Source organism: Sphaerodactylus townsendi, linkage group LG03, assembly GCF_021028975.2.
Source record: "Sphaerodactylus townsendi isolate TG3544 linkage group LG03, MPM_Stown_v2.3, whole genome shotgun sequence".
NCBI lineage: Eukaryota > Metazoa > Chordata > Lepidosauria > Squamata > Sphaerodactylidae > Sphaerodactylus > Sphaerodactylus townsendi.
In genome coordinates this window covers 94,838,655-94,852,029 of record NC_059427.1, presented here as the reverse complement: position 1 = coordinate 94,852,029, position 13,375 = coordinate 94,838,655, and the positions used below count along the sequence as shown (strand labels likewise).

At 43.6% G+C, this 13,375-nt stretch overlaps 1 protein-coding gene across 2 annotated transcripts in view; it reads left to right on the top strand.

Moving 5' to 3' along the window:
* The window catches only part of DPYSL3 (dihydropyrimidinase like 3), a 77,265-nt gene that overhangs the window by 48,522 nt on the left and 15,368 nt on the right, over positions 1–13,375 (top strand). For both annotated transcript variants that reach the window (XM_048488088.1, XM_048488089.1), the window contains exons 3-5: positions 2,378–2,562; positions 11,235–11,399; positions 12,638–12,699. In XM_048488088.1, the coding sequence (XP_048344045.1) occupies positions 2,378–2,562; positions 11,235–11,399; positions 12,638–12,699 (412 nt within the window). The remainder of the gene's footprint in view (positions 1–2,377; positions 2,563–11,234; positions 11,400–12,637; positions 12,700–13,375) is intronic.

Genomic DNA, 13,375 nt, shown 5'->3' with positions numbered 1-13,375 from the left:
CAACTTCCTGAGGGGAGTTAAACTCTCACAACTGCCGGTCGTCCACCGGTTTCCGTCCTGGAGACTACACGCGGTACTGACAGCATTGACGAAACATCCGTTTGAACCCATACAGACTATTCCGTTACGTTGGGTAAGAATGAAGACCTTGTTCCTCCTTGCGATTACCTCGGCACGCAGGGTCTCAGAATTAAGAGCGCTGTCGGTCAACGCGAAATCATGCATCTTTCACAAAGACAGAGTGATCCTCCGCCTGGACCCTACCTTTGTACCTAAAGTCTGTTCAAAATTCCATCTACAGCAGGAGATAGTGGTGCCAAGTTTCATGCCTGACCCATCTCATCCAAAAGAGAAAGAATGGCACACCTTGGACGTACGCAGGGCCCTTAAGGCCTTCATAATTCGGACAGAGGGCGTGCGCAAGACGGAAGCTCTCTTTGTCAACGTTAGCCCACCTAACGTGGGAGCAGCTATGTCAACAGCGGCTATAAGTACCACCTTAAAGGCTACAATCATCGAAGCTTACAAAGCCGCCGCCCTTCCGATCCCACCAGGCATCATGGCACATTCGATACGCAGCGCGGCCACCTGGGCCTCCATTTCGTCCTTTGTCCGTCACTATAAGATCAATTCCTTGCACTCAGCAGAAATGGCCTTCGGTCGCAGAGTGCTAGAATATATCATCGGGGACTCATAGGACCCGCCCTACTTTGGGACACTGCTTGGGGAGGTCCCATCTAAGATGTCCCCCACCTACAGTAGAAGGGTCCATTGAATACTTACTGTGAAGGGTCTTTCTACTGTAGGTAAGGGGGACATCTTGACCCCCCCTGGTCCTGAATGGTCCCCGATGAACTGGTTATTTGTTGAACGTTTGGTTAGGTTTACTCGGAGCCTCAGACAGTTATAGATATGTTATGTTAACTATCGTTCTTAAAGTTTAGCCGGTCACTTCTACAACGGTTACGCAGACTGCTAGGTCACAGGGGTACTGAAGAGAAAGAGCCTCGAGATGACTAACCGGAAGTGACACGGCAAAATTAATTCATCACTTCCTGCCTCCTTGCTATTGGTGGAGAAGACACCCATCTAAGATGTCCCCCTTACCTACAGTAGAAAGACCCTTCACAGTAAGTATTCAATGGACCCTTCGCGGGATGCCTTATATTTCGCACTTCAGCAAAACCTCAGTTTCTACATGGCTTCCAAAATTTCTGCTTTTGTAATCTCTTCATTTAGCATTACTTGATCATCTATCTCATTTTAAAAAAATTATCTAAATATTCTAATCTGTTTTGATCCTGTTCTGAATCTTCTCTATATAATTCTTGATAAAAATTAACAAATTCCTCTTTAATTTTCTTGTTATTGTAGATAATTTTGCCTTTACTACTAATTTTTGTGATCCACTTCTCTTGATTTCTTGCTTTCCGTTCCCATGCTAACCATTTGGACATTTTATTCCCCTGTTTGAAATTATATTGTTTTATTTGAAGTAGCTGTCTACTAACCTCTTCAAATGCTATTAAGTCTAGTTGTGCTTTTAAAATTTTAAGCTGTTGTATAATCTTAACATCTTTTGGGTATTCTATCAGGTTATTTTCTCTGAGCTGTATCTCTTTAGTTAATGTCTCATTTTTTAAAAAAATTAATCGTGCACTCACTCATCAAATACATTGCAGATTCTTTGTAAACAGTTATATCATTGTTTGAAGTTATTCTTTCTAAGAAATAATGCTAAACCTTAGAATATAACTATGCTTTGTTTACAGTTCTGTGATTCTTTGTCTGGAATGATTTTACAAAATTAAGTTTGAAGGGGAATGAATGCCAATATGGTGGGGAGTGTTATAGTCATTTGCTGTTGTGTGAAAAACTGGCACAAAGTTCTTAGAACTGGAAAATGTGTCAATGTATGGGTACAGATGTGTGGCTAAAGATTTTTGAAAACATTTTTGTTACCTCCCAGCCTTTCATGATAACAGCCAATTATTTTTTAAAATGAAGACTTTGGTATAGAAACGGATTAAATTTAAAGGAAAATATACATGTAAGTGCTATAATCATTTATATATGAAATCAGTACAGAAAAAGGATCTCACCATTTTTCATTTATTCACAATTGTCTATTACAGGTAAATTAATTCATTTTTAGACTAGGAAAAGATTCTAGGTTTGCTTATGTGTATACCCACTGTTATCAATTTGCTTTAAAGAAAATGGCTTAAACCAGTGTGTTCACTGATACGGCTGATTGTTTGTTTGTTTGTTTGTTCATTCAGTTTTTAACGTGACTCAGGACAGTTACATGTTCTAAATAACAGAGTCACCATTGTAAAAGTGTTTGGCTGACTCTTTTCTATTATTGTTTAATCAGGCAAATTGGAGATAACTTAATAGTTCCAGGAGGAGTGAAGATTATAGAAGCCAGTGGCCGGATGGTTATACCTGGAGGAATAGATGTCCACACTCACTTGCAGATGCCATACAAGGGGGTGACAGCAGTGGATGACTTTTTCCAAGGGACAAAAGCAGCTCTGGCAGGTGGAACCACCATGATTAGTAAGTGCAAGGAGTACCGCTCTTGGTGATCATAGTAGTAGTCTGCAGTACTTGTTATTTTAGTAATGAATTATCTGAATGATGAATTATCTGAGTAATGAATTCCAGCACAGTGGAAATGAATATGTATAGTTATTCTATAATATTTTGTAAAATAAAAAAAAGTTTATTTATAAGGTTGAATCCTGCATGGGTGATAGGTGGAGTTATAGATAGAAAATGTGAAACTTCTGAAGTAGTATGGGTTTCATTCATCACTGTGACAAACAAACTTCACATTGGTTTGTTTTAGAGCTTTTTGCACTGCAATTGCCATAGGAAGCACAATTTTTATGTTGGCTTCATCCCCTGAAAAACTTGTCAAAGGGAATTCTGTGACTGTCACGATAATTTTAGAACAAGTTTAAGGTATGAGTGCTCTTGGCTGGAAATGTCAGTCTTCTGCTGTCCTGAAGGTGGAGGACATCTTGCTAGGTGTTTCTCATCTATGCTTAGGGAGGCAGGAAAAATAATTAATCACTTCCTGTAGATGCTCTGGACACCATTTTGCCAGTATTTTCCTGCCTCTACAGGGAGTGCATGGATTCTTTCACTCCTCCAGCAGTTTTGCCTATCCTTCTACCTTTTTCTGCTTGTCTTACCCCTTGTCTGAACCCCTTTGTCTCCCCTGTCTTCCTAACATGCAGAGTAGGTTGTTTCTTACCCTAGGGGAGATTAAACAAGGCTTCATTTCTTGCCGCCTAAACAGGAGACAAAATGGTCTCTAGGCAATTCTCTCCAGTGAGAGAAATCTTCATGATCTTGGCCATACCACGAGGTAAAAAGAAAAGCCCCCCCCCCCCCCCGGTGACAATTGTTTGATGCAGGCAGTGCCAGCTGAGGCAATGAGGAACCTCCTTACAACATGGATCCTGGAGACAGGCAAGAGCATTCTCGGAGTGCGGGGGAGAGGGAAAACATGAGGCTGGGGACTCCTCAAACGCTCACAATCACTTTGACTGGAGTTCTCTCTCTTTGTAGAATTTCTCAATCAGTCTATTGCCAGTCAAATTGAGAGATTTCAACAAGGCAGGGGGGCCAGGGCTACTGGCCATTCTTCTCCCTTACAAGACCAATGGCCCAGTGATTCTCATATGAGGAAAGCCAAGGTTACTTGGCAATTCTCCTCAGGCACAAACAAAGCCTAATGTGTATCCTCAAGGGAGGGAAGCCAGGGCTACTGGCAATTCTCCTCCTTTTGATAATCAGCCCTCAGGATACCATCTGTTGCTGGCTACTCCTTCCAAGGAGGCATGTTATTCATCAAGGACCTTGATCAACTCTTAGCGGAAACTAAAGATAAAAAGAAGGCCCTTCCACGCATGGTCAGGGAGATGAATAGACAATGGCCACAAAACTCCCTTCGTTCCCAGAGGTACTTCTCCAGACAACCCAGAGAGGGAAAGACCACCCCCTGGCAACCCAGGGGATCCTTTCGGAAGCGAAGTGGCTTCAGAGGAGGTTTTTGCCCCCAAGCCAGATTTGATGAGTCCTAAAGACAGGACGCTACCCCCCGATCATAACTCTCTGCATATTCCAGTTGGCTGCCACTTCCTCCACTTTCAAGACCATTGGGGGGAGAACACGTCGACCTATGGTCCAAGGAGGTGGTATCTCAAGGGTATGCTCTTGAGTTCCTGCGACTACTTCCTCCATGTTTCCTACCATCTTCAGTCAGCTCCAGAGACCCACACAAGGCTTCCAGGATGGTGGCAGCTATTCAACGCCTACTTGCCACCAGAGTCATAGAGAGGGTTCCACCGTCAGAAAGATTCTCTGGCTATTACTTCCATTTCTTCCTCGTCCCCAAAAAGAACGGGGACTGGAGGGCGATTTTGAACCTGCGGACAGTGAACAAATATCTGAAGCTCCGCAGATTCAAGATGGAATTCCTGTGCACTATCACTGAAGCGCTCCACCCGAGAGATTATCTCCAGATAATCTCAAAGAAGCATATCTGCATGTCCCGATTCATCCTAGACACAGACAATTCCTCAGGTTCTTGACCAGGGAAGACCACTTTCAGTTCCATGCTCTACAATTCGGCCTTTCAACGGCCTCCAGGGTCTTTTCCAAACGACTCCTGGAACTTGTGGCCTTCCTCTGTCAAGAAGGGATACACATTTATCCCTATTTGGATGATATACTCATCCAGTCCCACTCGAGAGACTCAACACTCCAGGACCTAGCAACCTCCATGCTAGTGCTTCAGTACCATAGTTTTCTGATTAACAAAACCAAGAGTACTCTGATCCTATCTCAAAGAATGCAACATCTGGGAGCCATCCTGGACACAACATGGAATACACTGTTCCTCACACAGGACAGGATACAGAAGATATGGAGCCTTAGTAGTCATCCGGGCCAGGAGATCTTCCCTCCTGTTCCTAAGCAGACTCATGGGAGTCCTCATAGCTTCAATCAACCTCCTCCAGAGGGCAAGATTCCATGCCAGGCCCCTGCAACGCTTCCTCCAACTGTATCAAGGGGATATCATAGACAAAAGGAATCGTTCCCTCTCAGTTTCCCCATCCCGCAAGCACAATCTCAGATGGTGGACATTGACGCACAATCTCTCCTGAGGCAAGGTGTACCTACCTGAGAGACAGGTTCAAATCTTCACAGATGCGAGCCTCAGAGGCTCAGGTGCAATATGTCCAGGGACAGTGGGACCAGGAACATTCCAACATGCATATCAACATATTGGAACTCAAAGCTGTCTGGTTGGCGCTGTTAAACTTTCAGACAGTCATTCGACACCAACATGTCCTAGTGCTCACAGACAGTGTGGCGGTCAAGAGATACATCAACTATCAAGGGGATCCAAATCCTTGAATTTATTTCGGCAAGCCTCTCTGATCCTAGCCTGGGTGGAAGAGAACCTCCTCAGTCTAAAAGTGGAATACATCAAAGGCAAAGTTGAACTTGCAAGCGGACTGGCTTAGCTGACAAACCATTTCTCAGACAGAGTGGGCCCTCAACCTGAAGGTAGTTCAGAACATAGCCCACAGGTTCAGTCAACTGAGAATAGACCTCTTCACAACTGCAGAGAACACCCAGGTCAAGGACTTCGTCTCCAGGATCCAAAAGCACTAACAGCAGACGCTTTCACATCTCTTTGGCCCAGGACGCTTCTATATGCATTCCCTCTATTCCATTCATTGTGAGGCTCCTTCGGAAGGTGACCAAGGAAAGAGCACATCTTATCCTGATTGCCCCTTACTGGCCGAGACGTCCTTGGTTCTCCACAATCAGGAAACTACAGGAACAACCTCCTGCATCAAGGTCCACTTCTTCACCCTAATCCAGGCTGGCTGTGTCTAACCGTGTGGCTCTTGAACGGCAACATCTAAAGGACAAAGGATACTCTCAAGAGGTCATTGGCATCATGCTGGCATCACGCCGCCCCACAACGGTCAGAATCTACAACTCCTCGTGCACAACCTTCGTCTGTTGGGTCTCCACCCCTCTCAGCAGTTCTTGATTTCCTGCAGGAAGATTTCCAGTTGGGTTTTTGCAGTGCTACGCTTTGAAGACAAGTGGCAGCCCTTGCCATGGTATGGCATCCCTTCCAAGGTATTCCAGTCACTCAACACCTGGACGTGGTTTGTTTTCTAAAAGGGGTCCAACAGAATCAACTACCACAAATACACAGGTTTCCCTCTTGGAGGTTACACACTGTCCTGACAGCTCTGACGATGTCCCTCTTCGAACCTGTACAGACTATTAACTTTCAATGACTGCACATGAAGGTACTCTTCCTCGTGGCTGTCACTTCAGCCAGAAGAGTATCAGAGCTCAGAGCGCTGTCAATCAATCCAAACCTGTGCGTATTGCATAAAGATAGGGTCATCCTAAGAACTGACCCCACATTCAAACCAAAAGCCAACTCCTCCTTTCATATGCCACAGGAGATTGTGCTCCCCGCCTTTTGTCCGCAACCCAAACACCCAAAGGAAAAACTTTGGCACAACCTGGACATGAGACAGGCTCTCAAGGCCCTTATCATACGCACAGACGCCATCAGGCAAGTGAAAAGCCTGTTCATCAATATATCGCCCCCCTAATCTGGGACACCAAATGTCCACGGCTGCCATTAGCTCCATCTTAAAAGCATGTATTATAGAGGTGCACAAGGCACAAATCTTTCCAGTACCTAATGGAATTGTGGCTCACTCTATATGATCAGCCGCCTCAAATGCAGCATTCAGGTGCAACATTTCTATTGAACAGATTTGCAAAGCGGCAATCTGGTCTTCCCCATCTTCCTTTGTCAGACATTATAAATTACACGCACGGGGAGCCGCTGAGACCGCCTTAGGTCACACAATTATAGAGCACATCCTGGAAATATAACGATAGCCCTCCCTAAATTGGGGCACTGCTCTGGGAGCTCCCAGCAAGATGTCCTCCGCCTCCAGGAGAACGGTTCATTGTATATTTACAGTGAAGGGCCTTCTCCTGATAGGCAGGAGGACATCTTGGCCCGCCCTTGGTATTGTTACCTTTTTCATCACACTTCCTGTACCTTTTTCAGCACACTTCCTGTATCGGTTACCTTTTCAGCACCTTTTTCAGTACACTTCCTGTTACATGTTTCCTTATGGTTCTAAATGTTAAGGTTATTGTTATTCTCAGTGTTCATTCATACTTATTAGTTTTATTCATTTTTCTTACTGCTGAGTCAGAAGTTTACTGGCAAAATGGAGTCCAAAGCATCTACAGGGAGTGATGAATTCTTTTTCCTGCCTCCCTGAGCATAGGCAAGAAACACCCAGCAAGATGTTCTCCTGCCTTCCAGGAGAAGTCCCCTTCACTGTAACAATGCAATGGACCATTTTCCTGCTCCTCCATCTCCATGGATAGTTGAAAGAACTGCAGTCTGTGCCGCAGTGTCAGTTGCATGAGATAACTGCAGTAGAACTTGAGGATTACATCAGGGCAATGAAAAGGTACATTAAGCTGTGCCTTAGATTTTTTAAAAAATGGATGGCAGTGAGAGATGAGAAGGGGAGAACTTACTTCTTCCTGCTCACTTCTCAGCAGCAGCTTGCTAAAAGCTCCTGGAACAGTGCCAGAACCATTAATCCACAGTATCACAGTGTCTTAGTTTTTTCTGGTAAATGCACTCTTAGTGTATCTGAGAATTACAAGCAGTAAACTTTGAAGTGCTGGATAGAATTTCTTCATTGCAGTAAACACTCACGAATTGCAAGCTCTAGTTAATGAAGGGTCCTCTAAAAAGTATTCCTAACTCTCCTCAAATTCTAGTTCCATTACTAAACCCCTCCACTGTCTGTACATTTGTACCCCTTTACACTCTCTCCAAGATTTTTTCTGTGCACACATTCGCAGAAATGTGAACATTGAAAGAATGCTTAATGGTCCTCCCTCTGAGCCGGAGGACAACTTTCTGGGTAATTCCCACCATTGACCTGGGAGGCAGGAACTAGATCTTTTTCCCCCCTGTATCCTGTGGAAGTTACCCAGAAATCCACAGTTCCTTAGGAGACAGCAGAAGCTTGTTCCTTGCGCTACAAAGGATTTTGCCTTTTAATTAGGCAACAACCGCAGTACCTAAGAAGCTATGAAGCAGCATGCACTTAGCCAGTCTCTATAGCACTTGTGCTATTTATTTTGAAATAGACGGTATACTTTAGTGGTTTGGTAAGGTATGGTGGACTTCATGACCAGTTTCAGAAAAGTGGCCATGGTTGTCAGAGAACAGTCTGGTGCCGTGGTGGCGAACCTTTGTCACTCCAGATGTTATGGCGAACCTTTGTCACTCCAGATGTTATGGACTACAATTCCCATCAGCCCCGCCAGCAGCCCCTCCAGTTATCTGGAGTGACAAAGGTTCACCACCACTCGTCTAGTGGCACCTCTACTGACAAATATAGGAATGCAGCCTGTGAGCTGACTAATGTTCTTTCTCAATTCCGTTTACACAAAAAAGCACAGCTGCAGCAACCTGTAGACTTGGTTCCTCCTTGATTTCTACAGGCTCAAGAAAGGTGGCTGATTTTCACCTATTCCTTTCTCAGCAGCCTAAAACACCCCAAGAGATTCTGTTTGTGTGGATTAGGAGAAACCCTCCCCCCAAGAAATGACTTTGGGGGAACTAGAGGCAGTGGCGTTCCTGCCTAGGGACAGGGGGTACCCTATGTCCCCGGGCGCCCCCGATTTGGTCACGTGGGGGGCGCCAACATTTCAAGGTCGTTTGTGTGTTTTTACATTTTAAAGTGTTTTTTCACGTTCTGGCCTGCAAGGGGCGCAGTTTTAAGGCTAGCTGCACCAAAATTTCAGGGTACCATCCAGAGGCTGTCCTGATGATACCACCCAAATTTGGTGATGTTTGGTTTAGGGGCAGCAAAGTTATGAACCCCCAAAGGGGGTGCCCCCATCCCCATTGTTTTCAATGGGAGCTAACCTGAGATCGGGGCTACCCATTTGAGGGACCATAACTGTGGTCCCCCTGAACATAACTTCACCAAACTTGGGTGGCATCATAAGAATAGGTAACAGATGATATCCTGAAAATTTGGTGCCACTAGCTTTAAAAATACACCCCTTCCAGGCACCCCAAGAAATTTGCCCAAGATTCTTTGTTTTGCAGTGACTTTGCTCCATTGTAGCCAATGGGGAATTTCTGAGTGTGTAGGCAAGCTGCACATTTTTTAAGAAAGAGGCACCAGACTTTCAGGGTGGCTCCAGGAGGGCCTCCTGGTAATAGCATCCAGGTTTGGAGCCCTTTGCTTCTGGGGGTTCAATTTTATGGGCCCCTCAAAGGCTTATTTTGTTTCCCTGCTCGTGCACATGAAAGCCTGTGGGCTGAGTTCTCTCAGAACTCTCTCAACTCCCTCACCCCACTCCAGAAGCAAAGCTCACCAAGCTTGGATGCTATTACTCAAGGCCTCTTGGAGCCATCTTGAAAGTCTGGTGCCTCTATCTTCAAAAATGTGCAGCCTGCCTACACACTCAGAAATTCCCCATTGGCTACAATGGAGCAAAGTCACTGCAAAACAAAGAATCTTGGGCAAATTTCTTGGGGTGCCTGGAAGGGATGTATTTTTAAAGCTAGTGACACCAAATTTTCAGGGTATCACATGTTAACTATTCTTATGATGCCACCCAAGTTTGGTGAAGTTATGTTCAGGGGGCCCAAAGTTATGGTCCCTCAAATGGGTAGCCCCCATCTCCTGTTAGCTCCCATTGAAAACAATGGGGATGGGAGCACCCCTTTGGGGGTCCATAACTTTGCTTCCCCTGAACCAAACATCACCAAATTTGGGTGGCATCATCAGGGCAGTCTCTGGATGATGCCCTGAAATCATGGTGCCGCTAGCTTTAAAAATGCGCTCCCTGCAGGCCGAAAAAACACCAAAAATACCCCTCCAAACCCCAAATACCTTGCATTCGCATTTGTTCAGGACATTCGCATTTGTTCAGGGCAGGACATAATCGGACAATTTTTGTCCGAATGTGCCCAAATTTGCCCAGATTCCAGCTGAATCTGCTATTTGTTTCATCTGAATTTCCAACCCTCAAAAGTGATGCTGTTTCAGGGTGGGAGAGAATTCACCCCCAAACAGCATCCCTTTCAATTTTGTTTTAACCGGGGACCCCAGATTCTCCCTTTAAGGTAGATTTAAAAGAAGAATCTGAGCTCCCTAGTTTAAACACCATTGAAAGTGGATTCCACTGGAGCTGTTTTGTGAGAGATGATGCTGACATTTGTTTGGTAAATGTTTTGCTGGGGGTGATTTGTGAGAGATTTACATGCTTAATACCCACTTGCACTGGCTTGGAGTTGTTTCTCAGGCTAACAACCTACCTCATAGGGTTGTTGTGATTAGGAAATTAGGAAAAGAGTTGGTGGGGAGAGAGCCGTGTATGTTTTGCTGGGAGTGGGAGGTGTTTTGTGAGCTGGTACAAAAAATCATTGTTTGGTCATGGTGGGGAGGGGGGCACCAAACGCAGGTTTTGTCCCTGGGCGCCAGTTTGCCTAGGTACGCCCCTGACTAGAGGTTATCTGTGGGAAGGGGGATTGGCAATAATTGTCCTCTGCTCTTGCAGAAATCTAAGCTGGATCCAAGCCATGGGTGCATTAATACAGTACTTAATGAAATAACAATGTGCATATGGAGCAATAGAATTTACAACAGATGTTTCACATGATTTTATTTAGTTTAGTTAGTTTCAAAAGGAATCCTTGGTACTGTGTTTTGCGCACATGGAAAAGATAGTTACTGTATAGTCACTTTCACTTAGTACAAGCAGGCAGCTATGAGTAATTTTAGTGCTTCTGCTTTAGTGCTTCTGCTTGCGAAGGCCTGTTGACCATGTGGAAATCTGTGGTGACATCGGATCTGTGAAAATGTATTTGTGAATAGAATCCATTTCATCCAAATGTGATTGTGGCTCATGCCCATAGAAGATTAGGTTGTTATAGAATCCTTTTTTCCCCATGTGTTCATTCTTATCTACCAGCATAGATTTGTATAGTGGGAGGACTGCAAAACTTTTAATGACAGAACACATAGGCTACTAATAAAAATCTTCTCTAGGCAGGACAGTGGGAAGTACACAAAGCCTTCATATTGTACTGCAGCTTGCTGTGTTTCTTTTTATAGTTGACCATGTTGTACCAGAGCCAGAGGCCAGCCTGATAGAAGCCTGTGAGAAATGGCGAGAGTGGGGTGATGGGAAGGCTTGTTGTGACTATTCGCTGCATGTGGATATCACCCACTGGAGTGACAGTGTCAAACAGGAAGTGCAGACACTCATCAGAGAAAAAGGTTCGTCACTACCATAGGCAAGGTGTTTCCTTTTGTACCGGGTGTTGTGCATTTTCTTACTTCCCCCTTGTGTTGGTTAATCAGAATCTGCGTGTATGTACTGGTCATGTCATTCTCTTTGGACTACAACTTTTCTGGGCTACATGCTCCAAGTTGTTGGATCTACAAGCCTAAAATTAGCATTTCTACATTAAATATGACATTTTGTGACACTGCATGACAATAGTTCCATTTTTAAATAATTCTTCATGAAGTGAGAGCAGGCTGATTTATTTAGGAATAGCCTATATTTCACTGCAGTGTAAGATAAGGGCATGTCAATTATTGGCATGAAGACATAAGAGTCTTTAACTTGGCACATCTGTCCTGTTTCCAGGGCTTAACTATACAGACGAATAAGGGTTTGCTGCAACACTAGTGCAGTGTCAGAAATTATTGTGTTACTTTATCATCACATCAATGTCATGGTATTGTTGGAAAATACTCCAGTAAATATATGATATTTAATAAATGTGCAGAAAAATAGCATCGTCTATTCTTACTATTTGGAAGGATTTCCAGCTCAACTCTTCACTGACCTTAGTAGTCACTGTTGGGAATAACCATGTTCTCCTATCACTTTGTTGTAAGTAAAATGGGAAGACTGTTGTAAGTAAAATGGGAAGAATAGGTGTTTCAGACGAGTGAATGTAGGGTATGGTATGATAATGACCTTTGTTCTGTGAAAAGCAGTTTGCACACTACATTATAGGTACTGTCAATACTGTGCATTCATTAGTAGATGAATCCAGCTACCCACTGCATTCTCTCTTATTCTGCTGTTCACCCTCTAACTGCAGCTTAGTTTCATTATTATTGTTGTTGTTGTTGCTGCTGCTGCTGCAATACAGGGATGATTTCTGTAATTTTGTGCAAATCAGTAAACAGGACAAAGTGGGAAAAGTCCTACATAGCATTATTTGCAAAGTGAGGCCTGTTTAACACGTGAAGCTTCTACTTCAATGAAGATTTTTACATCACCAGACAAGCATTTTGCATCACACCATTCCAAAGAATCAGCTCTAGAAGAATAAACAGGAAGTTTCTGTTTGCTTCCACTTCTTGACAAAAAATCCCATTCCATCGTACATGAGTAATTTCTCACATGTTTTGCAGACTTATCCATTTGAATAAAATGTAGCACAAAGTGACATCTTATTTTCTAATTTCTTCTCTTGTGCAATTTTCCATTCATGTAGGAATTAATTCTTTCATGGTTTACATGGCCTATAAGGATTTATACCAGATGTCAAACACGGAGGTAAGAGCTATACTTATCTCCTAAGCTGGAAGTATTAAAAAGTGTTAAAACCCCTGTCAAAGCTCATCCGAGTATAGTCTTGAATGTTCCTTGAAAATGTTATCATGTAATTTGAAACCACATTTCATGAGGAAAAGATACATCTCTGGCTGTTAACCATAAATAGAAAGAACCCCCATATTTCAAGGCACTGCACCTCAGAAAACCAGATGTTGGGACTTTCATATCCTGCATATGAACTTTTAGAAATATCTGGCTATCTCTTACATGAAGCAGGATATTAGAACAGGGAAATATTTAGTCTCATCCAGCAAGGCTGATATCGCACATTATATAAAAGCTGCTCAATCCCAGGATGAAGTGATTTTCCTAGATCCCTGGTGGGTTGCTGGAATGTTCAGTCTTTGCAGAGTGCATTCCATTTTGAATATTGGAAGGGTGGGTAGAGACTATAAATGTGTCTTCTGCAGTGTACTTAATGTGTGCAGCTATGCTGGTAAATAGCAGACAAAATCACATGGGCATTTGGGATGCTGTTAAGTGAAAGGCTGATTAAATGTTAATACAGCTCTGTTATCTGAATCCCTGCAGCGGGTTCTTTTTGACAGAAAACACTATACTCCTTGCTGAGCTGAATAATTTCAAGTAGAAGAGAAAAGTTTTGGACTATTAGGTT